This window comes from Aethalodelphis obliquidens, unplaced genomic scaffold (genome assembly GCF_003676395.1).
Source record: "Aethalodelphis obliquidens isolate GAN/ISIS:26980383/991018 unplaced genomic scaffold, ASM367639v1 scaffold42, whole genome shotgun sequence".
Taxonomy (NCBI): Eukaryota; Metazoa; Chordata; class Mammalia; order Artiodactyla; family Delphinidae; genus Aethalodelphis; species Aethalodelphis obliquidens.
In genome coordinates, this window is record NW_020837986.1 from 10955991 (window position 1) to 10981369 (window position 25379).

Sequence of the window (25379 nt, forward strand, 5' to 3'; positions counted from 1 at the left end):
TGTGTGTGTGTGTGTGTGTGTGTGTGTGTGTGTGTGTGTGTGTGTGTACTTGTGTACAACAGCAGCAAGAACATAACAGGGCAGATTGATTCATGATCACCACTTCAGACAGGTCCTCAGTATGGCCCCACCATCTTTCTGTGTTTTTGTGGTCAACTCTTTTTCCTACTCTCTACTCTTTTTAAACCTCTGGCTCCTATTTTATGTCCTGTTTTTCAGCAGAGACTCTCACCTCTTCAAAGAGAAAACAGAACTCCCTCAACTCTCACTACCAGGACATAAATCTACCAGTGTCCTCTTTTGCTCATACTATAATAGAGCAACTGTCGCTCCTTAAGTCCAAGGCCAATTCCTTCACTTGTGCCTTTGATCCCATCTTCTCTGACCTTACAGAGAATCTTACACAACCAGTTTTCTCTTCTCTATTGACTGCTGTCTCTTTTTTGGATGAACTCTGCCCTTGGCTTCTCTGACCCAGAACTCTCAATAGTTTTCTGTCTACTTCTCTGGCTGTTCCTTCTCAGACTCTGTACACGTTACATTAGATATTGGTCTACTCAGACTTTAATCCTGAGTCACCTTTTCTCTTCAACTTCTATTTTTTCCCTAACTAATCTCATTCATGCCTCCCTTCTTTAGTTATAACCTTTCACAGATGACTCATAAACTTGTTTTCTAACACTATCTATGTAACACTATGTATTAGATATATAGTATATATAGTATATATAGAGAGATCTTAGACAACTCCACATACATCCTTAACAGGACTGCAAACTCAACATGTCTAAAAACAGACCTTTGATTTTTCACCCCTGATGTCAGGTCCTTTGCCGTTGTTCCCGTACTACCATCCATCTGTCCATTAGGCATGTCCTCCTTGACACCTCTCTCCTTCACCTTCACATCCATCACAAAAAGCTGCTGGTTTTATCTCAGATGATTCAAATTCATCCACTTTTCCCCATCTTCACTGCTACCTTGGCTTAAAACCCTTCAATGGTTTACCATTATAATTAGGATTAAAGTCTAAAAGCATCAACATAGACCACAAGGTCCTATCTGGTTTGGCCCCTGTCAACTTCTTCCAGCCTCATTTGACTTCCCTTAGCAACATCCTCTCATCACATGCCATCCTCTCATCACAAGCCTGGGTATATGTGACACGTACTGTAGGGAGTATTCGTCTATCTTCCCTTTCTTCTCCTCATTAACTTCCCACTCTTCCTACTTATCTTAGCTCAGTTGTCACTGCTATGAGGAATCATAGCACCATGTTCTTCTTCATAACACCACAGTTGTAAATTTAGGTCTATTTATGTGGTAGGTAATTAATATACATACTCTGTTAGGGCAGGAGATGTCTGGTTTTGCTCACCACTGTATCCCTGGTGCCTACTGTGGTGCCTAATACAAGAGGAGTACAATCAGTATTTATTAAATTAATAACTATCTATCAACTATTTATTTAAGTACTTACTACATGCTAGGCTCTAGGTAAATAATAGTGAAAAAACAGACAAAAGTCTCTGTCTTCCTCACATCGATTGTATGCTAGCCAGAAAGACTTTAATATTATATGCATTTATGATAGCAAAGTTATATGGTACCACAGGGGCATATATTGGGTTGGCCAAAAAGTTTGTTCAGTTATGTCCGTAAAATGGCTCTAGTAGCATTTAGTTGTCTTTAACTTCATTCGAAACAATTTTGTTAGATTTTATTGTGACAGCTGTCATATCAGCATGCATTTAAAAAAAAACTTACCAAGGGCTTCCCTGGTGGTGCAGTGGTGGAGAGTCCACCTGCGGATGCAGGGGACATGGGTTCGTGCCCCGGTCTGGGAAGATCCCACATGCCACGGAGTGGCTGGGCCCATGAGCCATGGCCGCTGAACCTGCACATCCGGAGCCTGTGCTCCGCCATGGGAGAGGCCACAACAGTGAGAGGCCCGCATACCGCAAAAAAAAAAAAAAAAAAAAAACTTACCCAAATTGGTGAATTTTTGTGTAGCCATTTTAATATTGAAGATGGAAGGAAAAAAGCAACATTTTCGGCATATTATGCTTTATTATTTCAAGAAAGGTAAAAACGCAACTGAAACGCAAAAAAAAAGATTCATGCAGTGTATGGAGAAGGTACTGTGACTGATCAAACGTGTCAAAAGTGGTTTGCAAAGTTACATGCTGAAGATTTCTCGATGGACGATGCTCCACGGTCAGGTAGACCAGTTGAAGTTGATAGCGATCAAATTGAGATGTTAATTGAGAACAATCAACGTTATACCACGCAGGAGATAGCCAACATACTCAAAATATCCAAATCACGTGTTGAAAATCATTTGCAGCAACTTGGTTATGTTCATCATTCTGATTTTTGTGTTCCACATTAAGTTGACCAAAAAAAACCCTTCTTGACCATATTTCCACATGCGATTCTCTACTGATCTACTGATTTGTTTTTCAAAACAAATTGTGATGGACAATGAAAAGTGGATACTGTTCAATAATGTGGAATGGAAGAGACTGTGGGGCAAGCGAAATGAACCACCACTGACCACACCAGAGGCCGGTCTTCATCCAAAGAAGGTGATGTTGTGTACATGGTGGGGTTGGAAGGGAGTTCTCTATTAAGAGCTCCTTCTGGAAAACCAAACGATTAATTCCAGCAAGTACTGCTCCCAGTTAGACCAACTGAAAGCAGCACTTGATGAAAAGCATCCAGAATTAGTCAACAGAAAACGCATAGTCGGGCTTCCCTGGTGGCGCAGCGGTTGAGAGTCCGCCTGCCGATGCAAGGGACACGGGTTCGTGCCCCGGTCCAGGAAGATCCCACATGCCGCAGAGCGGCTGGGCCCATGAGCCATGGCCGCTGAGCCTGCGCGTCCGGAGCCTGTGCTCCACAACGGGAGAGACCACAACAGTGAGAGGCCCGCGTACCGCAAAAAAAAAAAAAAAAATTAATGTAAAAAAATTTCAATTCCCTGGAATACTGTAAAAGGCACCTAGAACAACAGTTCTTTGCTCAAAAAGATAAAAAGTTTTGAGAAGATGCAATTATGAAGTTGCCTGAAAAATGGCAGAAGTTAGTGGAACAAAACAGTGAATACGTTGTTCAATAAAGTTCTTCGTGAAAATGAAAAATGTGTCTTTTATTTTTACTTAAAGACCGAAGGAACTTTTTGGCCAACCCAATAGCCGGGATGCTTTGTTCCCCTGTCAAGTCAGTGAAGGCTTTCTGGAGAAAATGATGTTTAAGCTGAGACCTGAAGAATGAGGAAGCATTATCCAGGCAAAAGGTATAGCATGTGCAAAGGCCCAGGTCTGAGGGAGGGTATCATTCTCTCAGGAAATGAGCTGAGCTTGAGTAGCTTAGGCTAGGCAAGAGCTGGCATCCTGGCCAAGTGCCTGATATCAGCAGGGCTGCTACGAAACAGTCATGTACCATTAGGATACCAGCCTGAAGACCAGGGCAGGTTGTGGTGCACCAACACCAGACACTGACCTGAGAACTCAGCTGTTGTTGATAGGTCACATTTCTGGGTAGGAATTTCATAATGCCTCACAAGAGCTCCTGGGAGGAGGCCACAGGTCTGCAGATCATGCACAGGTAAAGAAGAGATGTAGAAGTCACCTTGCCTCAGCCTGCCAGAGAGGGGAGAGGATGGGAGGGGCCTTCTTTCCTCTCCAGACATACCGTGTACATCACAGCCAGGGTCCTCTTTAGGTATCCCCACTTTGGATGTAGAAGTGGAACCAACAACTTTCTTCTCCCTCCCTGGGAATCATCTCCTAAGCAAAAACCTGTTTGGAAGGAAGCATAAAATGGAAGATTCCTGGAGTTCTATGAGAAAATCTGCTTCCCCTCAATTCTATGTATTCTTTTTCCTAAAGGATCAGGGTCTTCTAGGCTTTAGAATATGGTATGTAGTTATCTTTAAAGCAGGGGGAAAAGTGCTGACCTTTAGAGATGTCATACACCAGCTTTTGGGGAATCTGACTTGAGCCCAGAGCCTCAGGATACTAAAGGTGTCATTTACAGTGCACCAGAAAGAATTAATCTAGCAGCTGGGACAGTTAAGAGATGCCCAAATTAGAGCCACTCTGTAGATAACTGCCAGCCAAGAAAAGATGGAAAGCTGGAACCTGTTTTAGAAGGGGGGTGGGGTGTATAGGCCGTACACATAAACTGGACATTGTCCCAAGGTGATGGTAGTCATGTTGGAATGCTTGCCCCATCCATGCTTTGAGACTTAGCAACTGGCTTAGAAGAGGCCATAATGACTCTCAGGCTTTGTGATATTACATGGAGGGATTCTGGGTAAGTGTCTCCTAGAGGATGTCAGGGTTCTGGCCAGACCCCAGAAATCACAGTCATATCTAGATCTCCACATCAGCCTCAAGCCCTCAGTCTATCAGTCTTTAACTGTTCTAGGGTAAGTTACTTTTAAAATCAGAAGTGAATGCTGTAGCTCTTGATTTTTAAGTGTTAGAGCTCTTGGATCCAAATTAAAGAATTAATATGCATATTATTTGGCCTTCTATGTTGTATCCAAAAATGAACCAAAGTCATAAAATAATTTCCTGTGATTGTATTTGAACCCATACCCAGGGAGTGTCATAAAATATCAAGCTGGCTTCTAAAATGTATGTGTCTCAGGACTTCCCTGGTGGCGCAGTGGTTAAGAATCTGCCTGCCAATGCAGGGCACATGGGGTTTGATCCCTGGTCCGGGAAGATCCCACATACTATAGAGCAACTAAGCCTGTGCACCACAACTACTGAGCCTGCGCTCTAGAGCCTGCGAGCCACAACTACTGAAGCCCACGTGCCCTAGAGCCCATGCGCCGCAACTACTGAGCCCACGTGTCGCAACTACTGAGCCCACGTGCCGCAACTACTGAAACCCGCGTGCCTAGAGCCCATGCTCCACAACAAGAGAAGCCACCGCAATGAGAAACCCATGCACTGCAACAAAGAGTAGCCCTCGCTCACCACAACTAGAGAAAACCCGCTTGCAGCAATGAAGACCCAGTGCAGCCAATAAATAAATAAATAAATAGATAAATAAATGAAATGTATGTGTCTCGAACTTGTAGACATATATAGTGTTGGGTACCTGAAACATCTTCCTGCAGCATCAGTACTTAAAGTTTTGAAGGGAAAAGAGGGTTTTGCCTTTTCGTACTCATAAGATTTTGGTCATGTATGCACAAACAAAATCAGAAACAGTCTGCGTTTTTCATGAGAAAGCTGAGAAATATTATGAGCAGTTTAAAATGAGAAGTATTGGTACTTTTTGTATTGTTGAGAACCAGTAACATTAATCATTCTCCTGCTCTGAGAACGGAGTTTGTTTATATCATGCTAGCCAAGGCCTACTAGACTACCAGATTGGAGCAGGTGGGATGGATGATTTCTGGGCAAGTCCAGGGAGGCCCACTTGGTTGATAGGTCACTCTCTAATCTGTTGTTTTGTTTTTGGTTGGTTTGGTTCTCCCCACTGACCCCCACTGCCCTGCCACTTTTAATTACAGACACAAAAATTGGCTCCCACAAATCAGTGAGCTTCTTTTTAAAATTGCACTTGATCAGATGTGTTGTGTATAAATAAGCAAATGAGTACTGCTTCCTGATATGATGAGTTCCCTGTTAACACAGAAATGATTTTTCTAGTTTCCCTTGATATTCTTTAGTCTTCTGTTTATAGTAGTTTGATGTTATGTTTTCAACTGGGAGTAAGGATCAGTAGTTAAAAACATGAAGTTCAATGTACAAGTTTGAACCCTGGGAAAATATGCTAATAAGAGGGAGGTTCAGAGCAACCTGTAATCAGCAGCAGCCGTGGGTGTCCCTGGGGTGCCCTAAGATGCCTCTGACAGCAAAGTGGGGTGATAGCTCTGTCCTGTCCACAGCTAGAGACTTGAGAAGCAACAACCTAAAAAAAACAGAGTATACAGATATACTTAAAATGTAAGTGTTATTATTATAGAATAAGCATAATTAGATACATCTTATGGGAGAAATCCCTAAACAGTAACTACCTGAAACTGCACTTTTGTAGCATCATTTAGAAACCAGCCATACAGATTTTGAAAGGAAATTTCCAGAATGTTTTTACAATTAAATAGAAATCTTGGCTAGAAGGAGAACAGTAAAAAGCGTAATGAAGTGAGCAAGGTCAAGGTCAATTTATAAAAATCCTTAGAAGGTAAAGCTCCACGCTACACCACCACTACACCACCCTACACCACCACTGCCACCGCTCACTCTAGTATCTAAAAGGCTTTTTTTTTTTTTTTTCCCCCAGTTTCTAGCACAGATCACTTGTTTACTCATGGCCTCACTCATTGATTCATCCTCAGAAGCAGAGGCAGCCTGCCAGATGATTGGGTGCTTTAGAGCAGTGACAGATGGGAACAAGCAAGGAAGGAATGGAGGGGGGAGCCTGAGGTGGTTTATTCCCCCACTCCTAACCGCTTTTCCCAGCCACACATGTGTTTCTCAGACACACCACTTGATCGTTCATATCACAACCAAGGAGAAGCTCCCAAAGTTGACCTAATTAACAGACATTTTTCTAAGGATGAACACTCAGTCAAGACAAAACCCTGTATGTTTTTGCTGCAAATGACAAATTTGCTACAGTGGAAATGAAGCTTGAGAGTTGGACATAAAGGGCTGATTATGGGGAGTTGTGCGCTATGTGAGACTCTGTTTATTTACATGGAATTAAAATAACACCATTGTCAACATCCTGTCAGATTTACTGTCCTCTGATTAGCAAAAGACTAATGAGTAAATCAGAGAAACTGATTCTACCACCTGGCACAAGCATCATAATCTCCCAGTAAGAGGTATATATTGAAATTTCCACCTATAGAAGCCTAAAAACATTGTACAGGCCACCTCTTGGAAAGTCATCTAGGTTTCACTTCTTAGCTAACAGAGTGACAAAATTTTTGCTTTTTGCTCTACATTTTGAGTCTGGGTTCTCAAAATATGATACAATACAAAAGAGAGAAGAAAAATTACTTAGAATACTGAACCTAACATGCAGCATCAGAGAGTTCAGCCTGGTTTCTAGAAACGGATAAGTTGGATTCATCTTACACATTAATGTGTTAAATAGAAAACATTTTTTTGTCCTTGATAGGAAGTAATTCTAAAACTTTTTTTTCGTTTTAAATCCAAAATATCTATTATGGAGCAGCATGAAGAATGAGGGTGAATTTTTAAGATCAATATGAGATTTTAAAGAAATGTTTACAGTTGGAGAGCTTCAGGCTATTCACTGTACTTTGCTGTAGAAGCCTTCTGTGTTGAAAAAGTTTTTGAGAGAGTTTATATTTTGAGTTTGAGTTTAAGGCATGAATAATACAAGAGGAATTAAAAGAATTAAAACACACTCCTTCCCTTTTATGTCACTGTTACCCTGTCACTGATATAAACCACTCAGTTCCCACCTCTTCCATGAAGCCTTCAGGCTCACCTGGGCTCAGAGCAGGCTGTGACTTGCTCTGAATTGCTTCCATGCCTTCCATACATACACAGGTATATCCACAGCCTTGATAATACCTGGTTAGGCCATGGTAGACACTTGCTGACCAACGGTCATAGTCATGTTATTTAGAGACTTTGACTATGGCGTGACAAAAAGAGTTCCTCACTGCAAAACAATGGCTTGGCTCCAGAGGCTGGTTTTTTTTTTGTGGCACAATTCACTTACTTGCTTGTAACATCACTTACTGATTTCTCACCAAAAGCACTGTCAGTCTATCCATCATTTCATTGGGTGATGGAAACAGGTGATGGAGATTGTGGGGTTAATTGCCCAGCTAAAGCAGCTCTCCCCATCCTGGCACCTTTTTCATGTATGTTTGCTTCACCTTCCACTACCTGTATAACATTTCCCCAATCGCCAGGCCCTAGTTTACAGGGCCGAGAAGTCTGAGACCCTCTTCACACTGAGTTCCCCTTTTGAGGACCTTAGACTGATTCAGAGTCCAGTAGGTCTCCACTTAGGTCAGCCCTGGTTCCTGTGGACTGTCTAAAAGGCACTGCTATAAAGAAATGCCTCAGCTGAATATGTCCTTCCTTTCTCCCCACAGACATAACCAGTGCGGTGCAATCCAAGCGAAGAAAATCCAAGTAAACAAGCTGAATGACGACTTGATATTTGTAAATGTGTGTGAATTTCACAAAAAGCGATTTTGAGCTGTGACTTTTTAAAATCCATTTCTGTACAGTTAGTTATTTTAATAATGTGGTCCTTTTCCTGGTCCCTGCAACCTGTTTCATAAAGTGCAATGGGGAAAGCAGAGTTGTTGAACCCTTTTGGTGTTGCAAGATGAAGTTGAAGGTTTCTAAAATGTTGCCATGTATTGAGAGGAGCTAATGTGATTATGTTAATAGTGTTCACATTTCCTAAGCAGCCTAGAGTACAGGGTGAGCATTTTTAGATCTTCTAATGATGTATTGTGCTGTGGAAGTACTGTGTGTGAATAGCAGTAGTGGGGCAAAAGGAATCTTCTCATTTGGAAATGTTGTAAATAATTTTATTATATAGTGTTTTGGATGTATTTGTTGTAGAAATGGACCAGTGAATAAAGAGAATCTAAGGGTTTGTACAATGTGAAATACTGAATGTGTTAAATAAATGTCTTTGTCCTAGAACATAAACGTATGTTATTGGTAAGGGATTATTGGGTAAGCAAGCTCTTTCTTTGGACCATAAATGAATAGGAACAGCCTTCTTTGTGAATTAGAATCCCATCATGTCCTCATTACACTTGAGTTGCCCACCTGGCAAGTTGTGGAAAATGTACCTACTTATTCACTCAACTCATTCTCTTGGCTTTGAAGAAACTAGCTCTTTTCAGCACTATACCAGGCACTTTGATATTGATCAGATTTCTTTTGGTTGCAAAATGACAGAATCAACTTAGAGAGGATCAAAGGTCACCCAGGATTTTCTGGAGACAGGAAGCCGTCAGCAAACCAGATGGCACTCTTCTCTACCTCATTCATCTGCTTCTCCATGCACATGATGGATTGCTCCAAAACTACTATGTTTACACCTCCTCCATTCAAGAGATAAGCCCAGACTGACCAGCAAGATTTTTTGTAACAGCATCAAGAATCTAGCCCAGTTTAGGTCAGGTTTCTAACTTCAGTCCATGTCCATGGTTAAATGGAGCAGCTCCCAAATAAAAGTTGTCATTTTGCATTATGTACTTCAGAGATATCCACTATGTTCCACTCTTTGGCTGCCCTGTTTCTCATCTGCATCAGGCCTGGGGTGACTCATCAGTGTGCCTAGGTTTTTCCCTTTCCTGGCTCTGTTCTTACCTTAAAAATTGTGGTCTCAAAAAAAAAAAAAATTGGGGTCTCCAAACCAGCTGCTTCTGCCCCTACCCTACCCCCAACATTCAGGGGACTTCAGTGCTTGGGGTCCTTTCTTTATCTTGGTCTGGGCCCCAGCCTTCTGCCATGTCTCCTACAGCTAGACATATACTCCATCCCTTCCCCTTCAGGGGCTCCATAACCCAGTGCCTGAGACCAAAAGGTTGAATTGGTGATTCTCATGCTCTTATTTTCCTTTTTTAAAATGTGTCTTGCATTATAAGGATTCTCTAAAAGTAGTTATTTCTGAGTCACCCCCATTGTCTGGCTCTGTTACCAGCAAGCTTATCTACCCTCTTCCTTCCCTGTATGACACACGCACAACCAGAACCAAAGCCAGCCTAACAACACCCTAAGCCAATACTGTGTTTGAGATTGCAAAGTGCTTCTCCTACTTTAGCTGTACTCAGGAAGAAAGCATAATGTGCTTTAAATAGATTTTTATTTGTTTTTCTTTATATTAACTTTTTCTCCCATAGAGGAATAACATTACAGTCTAACAATCAGAATCCTGTTACACACATACACAGGCATGCCACGTGACCAGGCTGAGGCGGTTGTGTCCTTGAGTCTGTCAACATGTCATAACATGGTCAACCAGAGTCTCCTCTTTTCAGCCAGTCTCAACACAAAACACCCAAGAGGGACGCACTCATCTTATTGGTTCCATTTGGAACTAGGCAGCAGGGCAAGAGGGAAGATATAAGGGGCCATGTTATGTCTGCCTTCAGTCCCCTCACATAAAGCCACATGGATCTGAGGAGTCATCCAAGAGCTCTGGTGGGGTCCTCAACGCACCTAACATTATGGGTCAGAGCAAACTCAAGGTTCCAGGTGGGGGCCGGGGAGCAAGCATACTCCAAAACAGCAAACTGCATTCATACACAGATGGGACCCTGATGGGGCCAGACTGCAAAGGCTGGAAATGACACCCAGTTTGAAAAGAGATGTATTGGAAAATCACTGGAAGTTGTCCTTTGATGTAATTGGGACTCACTCTAGAAATAGGGGTCCCTCTCACATACTCAGTTTCGGCAAAGCGCTGGTAGTCTTGACATTAAGTAATGCAGTCTGGAACAAACTTCCACAGGGTCTCTGAAACATCAGTAAAGACAGACTCTCTAACCTCCTCCTGTCTAAGGTTGCATAGGACTTTGTGAATTCTGGTTCCCTCATGTATTCAAGTTCTGTGGTTTAAAAAAAAGTCCTGAAGCATGCTCAAGGTGAAAGGCACATACACAGTCAATACAGTATGACGAGTTCTGCTGCTTCAGGAGTCAGACTAGCAGGAGACCAAACTAGTGTTGGCTCTTAGAAATCTATACACAATTAAAATATTGTCACACTCAAATGCTACAGAATCTATAGGAAAGTACAAAAACATGAGCCTTGCAACCAGCCAGGTGATGATGTTGGAGGGTTCTAGAACTACAGGAGCCTCCAGAAATACGGGTAAGGTAAGGGCCTTTTGAAATTTGAGCCAAATGCCCTATAGCTCACTTTTCCCCCACAGAAGGATTGTGAGCACTGCCCAGAACTGAGCCTAGGCTCCAGCTGGCAGCAAAGGAGTAGGCAAGAAGAGTTGGAGGGAGTTTCAGCTCTTGGAAGTGCTGAAGACCCTAAGCTGGCTGTGAAGTAACCAAGGAGTAGCTGGAAGAATAAAAGGGACTAGGTCGTAACTGAAGGAGAACCTTGGAGAGAGGAGCAAGGTTGTCAACTACTAGGGCCCTAGTGGACCAGCATGGGGAATTTGATCTGCTCTTACTGTAAATTTGGCTTATTCCTTTGGATAGGAGACCCCAACAGGGCTTTCTCTGTCCCTATCCCAGCATCCATGGGGCTACCCCCTCCCTTATCCATACACCCCACTGGAGACCTAGGGTTATAGGGCCAGGGAGGGCAGCTGCCTTTGCCCACATGGGGTTGCAGAGTTTTCTGTTAGCCTCAGCTTGGCTGTGAGGCCTAGAAACCTAGAATTGAAGGGAAAGACCTGTGTTAGTATGTAATAGGAAATCTTAAAGGTTTCAAGGAAGAAAGAGCACACACTAGAAAAGGACAGAAAGAGGAAAGGGGAAGCAACTCGGGGCATCCCAAGAGGCTGTTGCTGGTGTCTGAGCCCAAAAGTCAATCCCACCGTGAGAAGGGGAAAGCTGGCTGCCCCTGTTCCCTTTGTCTCACCCAGGTATTCAGGTTCCCTCTTCCAGGTACTTACTGGAGGAGAAGGGAAGGGGAACCATAGGGTACCCATTTCCCCCCAGCAGCCTAGAAAGGAAGAGAGCCCTGGGAAAGAAAATGAAGAGAGGCTCCCCTAAAGGCCCTGAACCTGGACAGGGACTATTTGGGGATTGTGGCAGTGGGGCTCCTGGCCTCCTACTCAGGAGTGTTTATTAGCCATCCTGGCAGAGTATGAAATACAAGGCCAGAGGCAAGATGAAGGCTAGCTGCCATTCCTTGGTTGGCTTCACCCCACAGCTTGTCCTCCCCAGCAGCATCATTCTGCATTCTTATCCTGGGGTGTGTCCTTCTCCTGCCTAGAATCCCTCTGGCCTGCATCTCTCCTAAGCTAGTTCTAGCACCTTGGGGCATGTGAACAGATGTCTAGGATGGCAGGGCCTTGCCCAGCCTTTACTGCTGGGTTGATGTGGGTAGGGCAGCAAGGTACTAACTAAGCCTTTCAGATACAGGGACCGGCAGAGGGGTTGATTTCAGGAAGAGATTTGGGAGGTGGCATTGTAGAAAAGTGATGTGGGCTCCAGCTTGAGAGCAGGGCTTGCCCTCTCTGAGTAAGCACCATGCCAGCCCCCATTGTGCCCTGCTCCCTACAGCATCTTAACCTGTCTGTCCTGTCTACATTTTCAATAGGTTTCCTCTTTTCCTCGATTCCCTCCACCTTCTCCCTCTAACTCACATCTCACAGTCCTTTCCCACATGCCTTACCTTTCCATACCTAGGCAACTCCAAGGAGCCCAGCCCCCAGAGGAGAGGGAAGGGGAAGACTAAAGGCAGAACCCTTTAGTCTCAGTGGGAGAATTACTGGGAATGAGTAATAAGGGAGCAGGAGTGAATGCAGTGCCAAACATTAGATAGACTGAGGCTTGTAAAGTGGGAGCTGAAGGTAGGGAATGAGCCAGATATGAAACTGGAAGAAGACACTCTCAGAAATAGGAGTGGGCCAGAGTAGAGGACCGGAGGGCAGGGATGGAGAATGTCAGGGCAAAGATCAGGATGGGAACCGACGGAGTGTCGGCGGTGGGGGAGATGGAGGATTAGATGCCAGAAGGGGCCAGAAGGTGGGAGGGTGAAGGGAGAGGGGGAGGTTCAGAGGCGGATTAGAGGATCAGAGATAGGGAAATAGAAGGAGTAGGAGCGAGAGAGAGAGAGAGAGAGAGAGAGTGAGGCTCTCACCCCCACCTCACACACTTAAGAAGGGAGGTTGTGGTGTCCAGCCCGAAGTGGGCTGCAGGAGCTCCTCAAGCAGCACACTGGCTGCGGCGGAGGGGCTGGATAAGGGTCGGGAGTCAGCGAGGGGTTTGCGGCACGGCCGGCGGAAGCTCAGTAGTTGAACTGGCGCTGGCACGGCTGGTAGACAAAGCTGCCCTGGTGCTTGGGCCGGCGCGGACGGCTCTCGCGGGCGCGGTTCTGTCGTTGCACCACCTTGGCGCTCAGAGCGTGGCGCTCGGCCCGCTGCCGGGCCCGCTGCAGGCGCCGCGCCTGGCCCGCCTTCTCCAGCAGTGTGGCCCGCGCCGGCAGAGGGGCGGCGTGGTGCAGGGCCCGGGGTTCACGGCGAGCAGGCGCCAACTCCCTGAGGGGACAGAGCGAGGCAGTCAGGGCTAGACAAGTCGTGGGGGACGGAGGAGAGCGCTGGCACTTCCCACCCTGTCCCCGCACCCTCGCACGATTTGGTCTCTGCTCCTAGGGGGGCGCACAATGCCCTTCTTGTGGGTACCAACCATTCCTCCAAGCCAACCTGGAGATGCCTACCGTCTCAGCGATCCCAAGCCTTGAAGCTCTGTCTCTCTCAAGCCCCGCCCTAGCCACGAAGCCACGCCTCTCCCTATCTCAAAGCCCCGCCCCTTTACCTTCAGGCCTAGCTTCATTCCGGCCCATGGGCCCCGCCCTTTGCCTCGAAGACCCGCCTCTAAAGGCCCCGCCCCGGCACTGCCAGGGGGTCTCCTGGGCTCGCTCCTGCAGCGGGGACCCTAACCTCCAAGACAAGCTTCTCTAGGCCTCCAGGCTCCGCCCCCGGCCGGCTCACCCGTCGCTAAGGTCTCCGTCTGGCAGGGCGGCGTCAGGGTGCGGGGAAGGAGGTCCCGGCTCCAGCACTATGGTGCTGCCGGTCACGTAAACGGACATGCTGGGGTGCTCGATGAGGAGGTCCTCCAGGGGGCTGCTCTGGAGGCGGGCAGGCCCGAGCCCAGGCCCTTCTGCAGTAAAACAGGCCGGAGGGGTAACAAACCAGCTCTCATCCATCAAGGAGGGTGCGGGCGGAGGGCGGCCCGCAGGGGCCGGGGCGGCCCCGGGGCTGGGTGGAGCTGTGAAGCTGTCTACGTGGCGCGGGAGGGGGAGCCGTGCGGAGGAGGGGGCGCAGCAGGGAGGGACACACACACACACACACACACCGGACACAATGGGGCAGGGAGAGAAAGGGCATCGTTAGTCCGACACGCAGCCCCGCCCACCATACCCAATGGGCATCCACAGTCTCGACCTGCTGCCCTAGGGCGCGTGAGGTGTGGACTCCAACACTGTACCGCCAGGAGATGGCCCCAGCTTGCATGAGATGGGGCCCTGTTGCCCTCCACCTCCAATATTACTGCCTCAGCCCCAATTTGCCCAGTAGGCCCGGGGGAACTCCCCAACCCCTTAGCAGCTCCCTGCTCAACTGCTTGGCCACTTGCCCTAATGACGACTTCACAGGCCCAGGAGTCAGTCCTGGCCCCAGACTCGGGCCTCACCCGCCAGGTCAATAATGAGCCAGCCATCCACTTCATCCTCCTCGGAGACGAAGGCTCGAGGGCAGTCGGGGTCCTCGGGGGGCGCCGGGGAGCTGAAGAAGAGGCTGGTGAGGCGCTGGAGCATGATGGGGGAGTGAAGAGGCCTCAGGGGGCTGCCCTATGGCAGTGCAGAAACCTGGGAGGTAGAGAGGAGTCAGAGGCACCACAGACTGGTCTCCCCATTGTGGCTGGGGATACCTCCCCCAGCCCCCAGAACAGTGATAAGGGTACAACAAGGATGCGTGGGAAAGCTTTCTCGTGTGTGTCTGTGTGTGTGTGTGTGTCTGTGTGTGTGTATTTGTGTGTGTTTGTGTTCCCTTTCTGGTAAGTCAGCCTGCCTTCAAGCTTTTGTTTTCTGTATGACCTTAGAAGTTATTTAACTTACCTGTGCTTTAGTTTTCTCATCTGTCCAATGGCAAGGATAATAGTATCCTCTCAGCCCTTAAAGGAATTAAATGAGCTAATAATAGTATCCTCTGGGCTCTCATAAGAATTAAATGAGCTAAATACAAAGTGCTCAGAACAGCACCTGGGCACAGAGTAAGCATTCAATAAACTAAGCAACTAGTTTATTATTAATAATTATTAATATTGTTGCATGCTCTAGGAGTGATATATATGACCAGACTCTGTCAGGGAATGTTCCCCAGAGGATTGGACATCCAACCTGGACCTTGAAGGGTAAAAATAGTTCTCCAAGCAAGGAAGAAATCGCCCAGTATTGTGATTATTTATCATCACCATCATCATCGTCATCATCATCATCATATAGCTAACATTCATGTGCCAAGTACTATACTAAGCACTTTACCTATATTACCTCATGTAATCCCCATGATTACTCTAGGAAGTGGGTATAATTATTATCCCTTTTTTTTTTTTTTTTGTGGTACGTGGGCCTCTCACTGTTGTGGCCTCTCCCGTTGCGGAGCACAGGCTCTGGACACGCGCAGGCTCAGCGGCCATGGCTCACGGGCCCAGCTGCTCTGCGGCATGTGGAATCTTCCCAGACCAGGGCACAAACCCATGTCCCCTGCATCAGCAGGCGGACTCTCAACTACTGCGCCACCAGGGAAGCCCCTATCCCTTTTTTATAGGTGAAGAAACTGAGGCTCAGAGATGTAAGATAATTGGCCCAAAATCTCAAAGCTAGTAAGACACAGAGGATTTTAACCCGTGCAGATTCCAGATCACTATACTCCATTGCCTTTGCTGGGTATCTGTCTGGATTAGGCATTTTTAACTTAGTGGCCTGGGGCCATGGTCCATGTGTATTTTTCTGAAAAGAAGGACCTTGGTTTTCATCATGATTTCCTAAACAGCGGTCCTTGACCCCAGAGATTAAGAACCACTACTTGAGTCTGTGTGGCTTGAAAAGTGCTCGCTAGCAGAAATTCCACAGAACAGCTACCATCCTCACCCTGTGATCGCATAGGCCTCAATTGTGTCTGTCAGATGAAGATCCTATTCCCACAGGCCCTCCCCCCTCTTACTCCCTATTCCCAAGCTCCTGCTCAAGGGCAGCATCCCTGGCTAGGAGGAAGAAGATCAGGTTGCCTGGCCCCAGGGAGACAGCAGGTCAGTGGGAGGTGATGATGGAGGGAGGGAGCTATCAGACCCCAGGAGCCCTTAAGTATGAGGACTGAGGGTTTGACCAGGACTCAAGCCCTCAATCAGTCCTTCCCTCAGTGAAGATGAGGAAGGAGACCCCCTGCTCCAGGAATGTAAACACCAAGCCTACCTCAGGACTAGACCTGGGCTAGGGGCTGCTGGCCAGGCCCCCTGGATGTCCCTGGAGCTTGACTCTCCACATGTCCCCGAAGATAGCCAACAGTTAGTTTTGCTACTCAGCCACTTGTCACCTTCCTCTAAGGATGTTTCCACACTTTCTATAAAACTCCCTGGGGGCATGTCCACACTTCCATTCCCTGGAGGCATTCTACTCTTATTGCTAACCCACCTGGGGTATTTCTTATGGTTGTTGCTACCTCTCCCGATCCCTGGGTATATTTTCACACTTGCCACAGAATCACCTAAACTCTATGCCCTGAGAGTACTTATACATTTTGCAGATCCACGGTGGGCTCCAGAGGAAAGTGCTGCCTGGGTATTGGCCTCCCTGGTGGTAGATCTTCCGGGATTATGAAAGGTTGGGCCACTCTCAACTAGTGCCTGCCCAGCACAAGCCACATATCCCAGCCCATCTGTAGCCACAGGGAGTTAGTGACTCAGTTACCAAAAATCCAGAGAGTTTGGCCCCTCCTGAAGGAAGGGAAGACTGGGGCCTTGTTGAGGCACACCCTCTTTCCAAGGACCTACTGCTTCACTGAGAAAATGAAAAGGAAGTTAATAGGTGTTTCAGGAGACATGATATTCACCCAGCCCATTTTGCAGGCTGAGGATCAGAGGACATAAATCTACCCAAAGACACATGGCTAGATGGTGGCAGAGCAGGCCTAGCCCCAGGTCACTGAGCATTCAGTCCAGAGTGAACACAGTCAGGAAGCCCTCAGTAAACAACCCCCCAAAATATAATGATGCAGGGGACACGGGGAAGTCAGACAGGAGTCAGACTTTGATCAGGTCACTGCCTCTCTCAGCTATAAAAGGGTCTGAGGTTCCTGGCACCAAGATTCATCCTGCATTTTCCAGAGCACCCACTGTGTACCAGAGTCTACTCTGGGCCTCCTCAAATTACAAACAGATTGAGGTAAGGGAGGCTTAGGGTGGGGGAAGCTCCCTGCCTGAGGTCACAGAGAAAGTCAGTGACAGAGCCAGAACTGACAACCTCACCAGCCAGCCAGTGGCTGCCTCCTCTCATGACCACTAAGGGAGGCTCCCAGGATTTTTCTTTCCCAGCCCTGACAGTTCCTGGTTCTTACATTCCCAGCTCTGCTCCAGGGAGAACCGTTCCCATTAATAACTATAGCAGCTGTGCCCAGAATAACACTGGGGCCCCCAAGCCACCTCTACCCCATCCAGGCCATCCTTGAGCAAAGTCTAGGCTGGGATGGGACTGCTGGTCCAGCCCGTAGGCCCATCTATTTGGAAAGTCAGAGGCTCTCCTTCTCCCGCTCCTTCTCTGGTCCCTCTCTGTGAGCAGAGAGGGGCAGCACAAGCCTTGTAGTCCCTAGCACTAGGCCAGGTCAGTCCTCTCTAGCTGACAACTCTGGGGCTGGGAGGTGAAGAAGAGCCAAACAGAGGGAACTCTCACCTCCACTCCATCCCAACATCGGAGACACCCTGAGGCAGGCATTGCCTCACATTTCTGTGGTCAGAACAGCTAGGAGGCAGTGATTTTATTGGGCTTGGCAACTCCAAAGAACAGAGTGTCAGGGCCTCAAAAGGGGACCCAATCTCCAGAGACCTCCTGGGAAAAGATCCAGGAGTGAGGAAACCTAGGAGCTCTATCAAATTTAAATGGTGCTTAGCCCAAGGTAGAGTCTTCAGTGGAAGGAGGATGTGTAACTTGTTACTTGTAATGAGCTCTTACTAGCTATGTGCCCATGGCTAATGCATCTGCTACTCACTAGGTAGGCATGACTCTAACTGGTTGCATGACTTCGAGTAAGCTATTTCCCCTCTCAGCGCCTCAGTTTCCCTTCCATGAAATGGGGTCTAAGACCCCTCGTTTGGGGGCTGGGAATGACGTCAGCTAAGGCGCTTCTCACATGCCAGGGATTCGGAGAAAGTTATGATGTTAGTCCCAGGGGTGCAGAACCTGGAGCCAGAGGGAGGGGGTTGTATCACCATCTGGCGCTGCCCCAGTGACCTGGAGCCGAAGCTTCAGGGGCCCGTGAACTCCTGACAACCCCCTCCCCCCAACCTAGACCCAGTAGCGCCTTCGGAACCTCTCTCAAGTCGCAAGAAGAAAGTAGGGGATCAGAGGCTTGACCCCAGCTCCTGGATTAGCCCAGGAAACTGGAGGACCCTCTGGTCCCGCTGCCTTTCAGCGTCACTCACCCATAGGCGCAGCCCCGACCCAGCGCCCAACGGGTCATCGGAGGACAAGCGACCTGAGCCGAGAGGCGGGGAGAGGGGCGGTGCCGGCCTTGGTGACGTCTCAATGTCATATGCAAATCGAGAGACGTCATGGTCTACCGGGCTTGCGGCAGCCAATCCGGAGACGGGAATGCAGCCCCGGAGGCCGCCGGCGGAGACAGACAAAGACCCGGGAGCTGGGGGCGCGGGGTGTGTCCCCAGACTCCGGGAGCCCCCTGGCCAAAGCGGGTCGGAACTCACCTGGGGACTGGGGCGGTGCGGCAGGCGGAGGTGGCGCTGAGGTAGTTGTGAGGCGGGGCGTCCCGGGGTCGGCGGCTGATCACAGGCGCGGCCGCATCGCGGGGGCTGGGCGGGAAGGCGGCTGGGGTACGTGTCGGACGCTCAGGGCTGCTGCGCTCGCCCGCGGGGCTTTGAGTCTGTGCAGCCGCCGCTGCTGTGCTCACGGCACAAATTGGAACGTTCAAACAGCTGATTGTGATGTCACAAAGGGGCCCGCCCGCCTCGCGTCACCGACCGGCGGAGCAGCGGCCAATCCCGTGTTGCGGATCCCCCTCCCCGCCTCCTCCACGGTTCGCTGGCTAGTGGCTCCCTCCCCGGGATCCCGACTCCGATCCTAGGGGCGGCGGCCCGGAGAAGCGACTGCAGGAAGCTTGAACCCCCTACCCCTGGACGACCCACGGACCTCTCAAAGAGGAGGGTTCCCACTCCTTTCTACGAGATCCCCATCTTCCTGCGCTCCCTCCGCCTATCTCAGCGCCCTCACCTCTCGCACTGCCCCTCTTGTCCTTTCACCTGCATCCTATATCCACGTCCCTCAATCTTTTACCCTTTTCTCAACTCCACACCAAGTTCGTGCACCTCCCTCCTCCTCACCACCCTTCTCCCTGCTCTCCCTTTTCTGTCTCACCTTCTCAGCGTATGCGTTCGCTGCTTTCTCACCCCATTTTTCCTCAGCTGGGCAGGCTTGAGAGGTGGGGGACATCCCTTTTCTCTGGTTCCAGGGGATCACCCGGCAGTATAGAAGAGTTGGTTAGGCTGACAGGAAATTTTGCGGAGTAGGACTTGGAGAGGAATTGCTCTGGGCTGAATAACCATTGAGTGCTCAGCACTGGAACGTTTACACACCTTATTAACACATTCTGCTGCAGGGGCTGGACAGAAAAGTGACAGGGCAGGGACTGGTTATTAGCCCGGATTTACACACACGGAAACAGACAAATCTCACTAACTGTTAGTATGTAGATTCATATTCAATAATACACTCAACAGAAACTATTGCCGCTGCCAGACCAGTAGCTGACATTTATTGAACACTTACTGAGTGCCAGGCACTGTGCTATACTGCTTTATATGTGTTTTGATCTTCACAACAGTCCCAAAAGGTGGGTGTTATCCTCCTTTTCCAGTTGAGGAAACAGCCTCAGAGAGCCTAAGTGACTTCCCAAGGTCACACAGCTATGGTAAATGTCAGAGCCAGGATTTGAACCCATAGTTCCTGGCTCCAACTCTCTCCACTCTCTACATGCACCAGATTATCAAAACCCCAGAGTGCTTCAGCCTCCCCCAGGAGACCTGGGCACAGCCCTGATTTCCCCCCAAACTTGCTGTGTGACCTCAAGCAAGTCATGTTACCTCTCTGGGCCTCAATTTCCTTATCTGTCAAATCTAACATACCCAGTTACCTTTTTTTTTTTGGCTGCTGCGCTCTGGCTTTATATGCAGCGAGCAAGGGCTACTCTTTGTTGCGGTGTGAGGGCTTCTCATTGTGGTGGTTTCTCTTGTTGCAGAGCATGGGCTCTAGGCGCATGGGCTTCAGTAGCTGTGGCATACGGGCTCAGTAGTTGTGGCGCAGGGGCTTAGTTGCTCCGCGGCATGTGGGATATTCCCGGACCAGGGATCGAACTTGTGTCCCCTGCATTGGCAGGCGGATTCTTAACCACTGAGCCACCAGGGAAGTCCCAAGTTTCCTTTTAGATATTCTTTCAAACTCTCCATCCTCAGGTTTATTCCAATCCCATATTCTAGGCCCCCAGCGTTCCCAGTGGCCTGGGAAATGCCTGAAAGACTACAAATACACATCCTCAGAGTCTCCAGAGGTTCTGGGTCCTTTCTTAGTAGAGCAGGGATGGTGGGGATGGGTCTGTGAGCTGTCCATCTGGTCCATCAGGAGGCAGGGGGTGAGCTAGGCCAGAGCTTCTGCTCTGGTGATAAAATCCCAGCCTAATAACAAACCCTAGAAGGACTCCTCTGTCCTAGCAACTAGGAGAAGGATCCTGGAAATAATACCCAGAGGCTTGACCGGGGTGTAGGGGATGTAGAGCAGTGTTTTGGCCCTTGGAGGGTTGTCCCCAAAGCATCCTCATTCTTTGCAACCCTGAGTCTCTGCCCATCACATCTGCTTCCTGCTAACTTCATACCCTCTCTTGACCTCTCGCTGACTTAAAGTAAATAATCCCTAACATGCCTCTCTTGTCACACCACTTGCCTGCTCTAAAACCTTCTGTGGCTCCCACAGTACCATGCTCCTTAATACAGCATTTGTGGCCTTCCATGATCCAGCCCCAGTTCTCTCCAGCTTTATTCCCCTTCTTCACTTACACACACCTTGTGCTAAGGTCAAACTCCTCATTGTCTCTTCAACTCTCTCCCACAACCACACTTTGGCTCAAGCTCTTTCCTGGAATGCCCTCTTCAGCCCTTTCTGAATTCAGAGCTTTCCTGTCTTCAAGATTCTACTCACCCCGTCTTCCTCTAGGTAGCCTTTCCTATCCTCACCCATGGTCCAGAGCTACCTTGATGGACAGTACAGTTATTTATTTGTTCAATAAACAGTAAGTCATGGTGACTAATTGTGTGTATGTGTTTTCCCAGGTAGATGGTGGGCATCCCAAAGGCAGGATCTCAGTCCATATACTCCCATCACTCAGCCTGTGCTGGGCCTGGCATAGAGTAGACTCTAATCAAAGACTCAACGATTAAAAGCTGGGGACTTCCCTGGTGGTGCAGGGGTTAAGAATCTGCCTGCCAATGCAGGGGATATGGGTTCAAGCCCTGGTCCGGGAAGATCCCACATGCTGCGGAGTAACTAAGCCCGTGCGCCACAACTACTAAGCCCATGTGCCACAACTACTGTGGCCTAGAGCCGGTGCTCTGCAACAAGAGAAGCCACCGCAATGAGAAGCCCGTGCACCGCAATGAACAGTAGCCACAGCTCGCCGTAACTAGAGAAAAGCCCACGTGCAGCAATGACGACCCAACACAGCCAAAAAAAAGAAAAAAAAAAGGTTGATAGATACTGCCAAATAGCCTCTAGGATGTACAAATTTATACTGCTTACAGATTCGTTTGTTTTTTTCTACATAAATATGTCATATGATAGGACTTCCCTGGTGGTGCAGTGGTTGAGAGCCTGCCTGCCAATGCAGGGGACATGGGTTCAAGCCCTGGTCCGGGAGGATCCAACATGCCGCGGAGCAACTAAGCCCATGTGCCACAACTACTGAGGCTGCACTCTGGAACCTGCAGCCACAACTGCTGAGTCCACGTGCCACAACTACGGAAGCCTGTGTGCCTAGGGCCCATGCCCCGCAACAAGAGAAGCCACAGCAATGAGAAGCCTGCAACAAGGAGCAGCCCCCGCTCGCCGCAACTACAGAAAGCCCGCGCGCAGCAGTGAAGACCCAACGCAGCCAAAAATAAATAAATTAATTAATGTTTTCTTCTTTCTTTTTTTTTTTTTTTTTGCGGTACGCGGGCCTCTCACTGTTGTGGCCTCTCCCGTTGCGGAGCACAGGCTCCAGACGTGCAGGCTCAGCGGCCATGGCTCATGGGCCCAGCCGCTCTGCGGCATGTGGGGTCTTCCCTGACCGGGACACGAACCCGTGTCCCCTGCATCGGCAGGCAGACTCTCAACCACTGCGCCACCAGGGAAGCCCCTAATTAATTTTTTTTAAATGTAATATGATATACTCTGTCCTGCAGACTCACATATTTCGCTCAGTAATACGACACAGGAGTTCTATTTATGTCAATATACACAGATCTTCCTCATTACAAACAAAACCTAAAACCATCTTACAGTTTCCGATTGTATGGCAGAAGAAAGCTTATTTAGTTTATCACATATTGATGGACATTTGGGTGGCTTTCAATTTTTTGCTGCCACAAACAATGTAACAGTGACTCCTCTTCTATGAATAGAATAGAATCAGAGAAGTGAATTGCAAGATTGATAAGTATACATACTTAACATTTCAGTAGATGCCATCAAATTGCTCTCCCACAATGTTTTACCAATTTAACTTCCACTAACGGTACATGAGAACCTTAGGTTTTCATCTTGACTGGCCCCTGTGCTTTCTCCTGGATCAAAGCTCAAAGTCCCAGTTATCACTGGGATCATCCAGACCCTGAGCCCTACTCTGCAGAATCCTGAGTGGATAAGCCAAGTGTTGGGAGGAATGAACACAGAAAAGGGGCAGGCTGTCCCCCTCTTGCCAGATGGTCCCCCAGGGGACATGACTCTCTCCAAAGGAAAGGCTACATTGGGAGTGGGAGAAATTGAGCTCCCCTTCAATACGAGTGTCTGAGAGGAGGTTTGGTATCAACAAATGCACTGAACTTCTACTCTGGGTGGGGAGGGTCTTAAGCTGGGTGTCTTGACGTAGAGATGAGTCAGACCCTGTCTCTGCCCTCTCAGAGCTTGATGCTCATGGAGAAAATAGACAAGTAAACAGACAGTGACAGTTCTGTCTACTAAGTATTGAGCTGGACTTCCTTTTCTGACAATATCTGGAACTTCCTGCTACGTAACACATGGAAATGCTGGAAATAAAAACAATAAACATCCTTTTATTTTTTTTAATTTTTTAATAAATTTATTTATTTTTTGGCTACGTTGGGTCTTTGTTGCTCCATGCGGGCCTTCTCTAGTTGTGGCGAGTGGGAGCTACTCTTTGTGTGGTGCGTGGGCTTCTCATTGTGGTGACTTCTCTTGTTGTGGAGCATGGGCTTCAGTAGTTGCAGCACACAGGCTCAATAGTTGTGGCTTGCGGGCTCAGTAGTTGTGGCGCACGGGCTTAGTTGCTCCGTGGCATGTGGGATCTTCCTGGACCAGGGCTCGAAACCATGTCCCCTGCGTTGGCAGGCGGATTCTTTTTTTTTGTTTTTGTTTTTGTTTTTTTACGGTACACGGGCCTCTCACTGTTGTGGCCTCTCCCGTTGCGGAGCACAGGCTCCGGACACGCAGGCTCAGCGGCCATGGCTCACGGGCCCAGCCGCTCCACGGCATGTGGGATCTTCCCGGACCGGGGCACAAACCCGTGTCCCCTGCATTGGCAGGCAGACTCTCAACCACTGCACCACCAGGGAAGCCTGGCAGGCAGATTCTTAACCACTGTGCCACTAGGGAAGTCCCAAACATACTTTTAAATACATTTAACATTTAATGGACCTGCAACCATTTGGATTTTAACAGACATTTGGGGAGATGAAGGCTTGGGCTTACATGAAGTTAGGGATTGGAACTGAGACCCTTGATAAATCTAGGACACTTGAAGGGCTATACCCACAGTGAAAGTACAGACTAGGGGAAAACAAAAAAACAAACGTCTGAGTACTAGCAAAGAAGACAAAAAGGATCTATGTCCATCCTGACCTGGTCTTAGGGTGGGGGAAAGAAACTATCTTCTGAGAATTTGAAACTGCATGCCTGCCCTTGATGAGTATGGGGTGATGAGTGTGGGGTTCATATTTACATCACCTGCATGTCTAGGAATCTCCAAGGCTGAGAAATGAACATCAAAGGAGACCTACTCCAAAAGTATCTCTCAGATGCCTAGCAGAAACTAATGCAAATCCTCTTTGGATCTCCTCCGTGGACCCCCTCCTCTTTCCCCAGCCATTGCAGGTTACACAGAATTCCTGTATATAAAGCCCTTCTAAACAGCTGATAATCCACAAGGAAAAAACTGATGAAATACACGAGGAAACAATCCACCATGAATAAAATTCAGTAGACACAATGAAGAGAAGAATCAGACTCCCAAGAACATCAGGTAACAGAATTATCAGATAGTGATCATTAGAGCGCAGGTTAGAGGCAGCTGCTAAATGTTTTGGAAGCATATAGAAAGAACTAACTCCTTGATGAAATCAAAGTCTTCCTAAGAATGAGCCTTGAAGGATAAGTGGGAGTTTGCTAAGTGAGGACAGATGCTGTTGAGTAGCTGGTGGGGTGCACAAAGCATAAGGTACCAAGGCAATGACCACTGATAGTTTATTTTTTCAGATGCAAATAGGGCAGAAAAGTAGGGGATGAGGCAAGAGAGGTAGGTAAGGGGATAGATCATGCTGGCCCTATGAACTGTCTCAAGAACTTTCATTCTTCAACTAAATGTACAAGAAAGCCAGTGAAGGGTTTTAAGTGAGAGGTTAGTGATATTCATTCATTCATTTGTTCATTCATTCAACAATAAATGTCAGACATGGAGAATGGTTGGAGAATGGAGGGTGGCATCAGGAGACCAGTCAGGAGAGAATAGCAGACATGTAGGTGAGAAATGCTGGTGGCTTAGACCAAAGTGGTGGCAGTGAAGATGAAGAGGAGTAGGTGGATTTGACTGATATTTAGGTCAAAGCGAGAAGGTATATAAGGGATGGGAAAGTGGGAGGTATCAGGGCTGATTCCTAGGTTTTTGGCTGAGCAACTGAAAGATTATTGCTGCCATTCACAGAGGTAAGGAATTAAGGAGGAAGAGTGAGTTGTTGGAAAGAAGACACTGAGCTCAGTTTTAGATCATTGGAGTTTAAAGTGACTTTGTGATAACCAGGTGGCAATGTCTAGGAGGTAGTTTGATGCATAATGTCTGAATCTCAACAAGAGAAATCTGGAAATTTCTGAGCTGGAAATAAAGATCTGAGAGTCATCAATATACAAATGGTAATTGAAGTCAGGGAAGTCTACGAGAGTCGAGAGTCC

The 25379-nt window shown here is 47.9% G+C and overlaps 2 protein-coding genes across 17 annotated transcripts in view; one reads left to right on the plus strand and one right to left on the minus strand.

Moving 5' to 3' along the window:
- The window catches only part of NCOA6 (nuclear receptor coactivator 6), a 97235-nt gene extending 88560 nt beyond the window's left edge, over positions 1–8675 (plus strand). For all 15 annotated transcript variants that reach the window (XM_027078522.1, XM_027078532.1, XM_027078519.1 and 12 more), the window contains one exon: positions 8111–8675. In XM_027078522.1, the coding sequence (XP_026934323.1) occupies positions 8111–8154 (44 nt within the window). In that variant the 3' untranslated portion in view covers positions 8155–8675. The remainder of the gene's footprint in view (positions 1–8110) is intronic.
- Positions 8676–9827: 1152 nt separating this feature from the next.
- TP53INP2 (tumor protein p53 inducible nuclear protein 2) lies at positions 9828–19472 on the minus strand. Of its 2 annotated transcripts, none has more exons than XM_027078534.1 (5): positions 19308–19472; positions 18641–18833; positions 14360–14534; positions 13660–13828; positions 9828–13206 (listed from the first exon to the last, which is right to left on the minus strand). In XM_027078534.1, the coding sequence occupies exons 3-5, from the start codon at positions 14481–14483 to the stop codon at positions 12957–12959; spliced, it is 543 nt and encodes a 180-aa protein (XP_026934335.1). In that variant the 5' UTR covers positions 14484–14534; positions 18641–18833; positions 19308–19472; the 3' UTR covers positions 9828–12956. The 2 variants fall into 2 exon arrangements, with proteins under 2 accessions (XP_026934335.1, XP_026934334.1); XM_027078533.1 differs by having other exon boundaries at positions 13660–13948.
- Positions 19473–25379: the final 5907 nt, after the last annotated feature.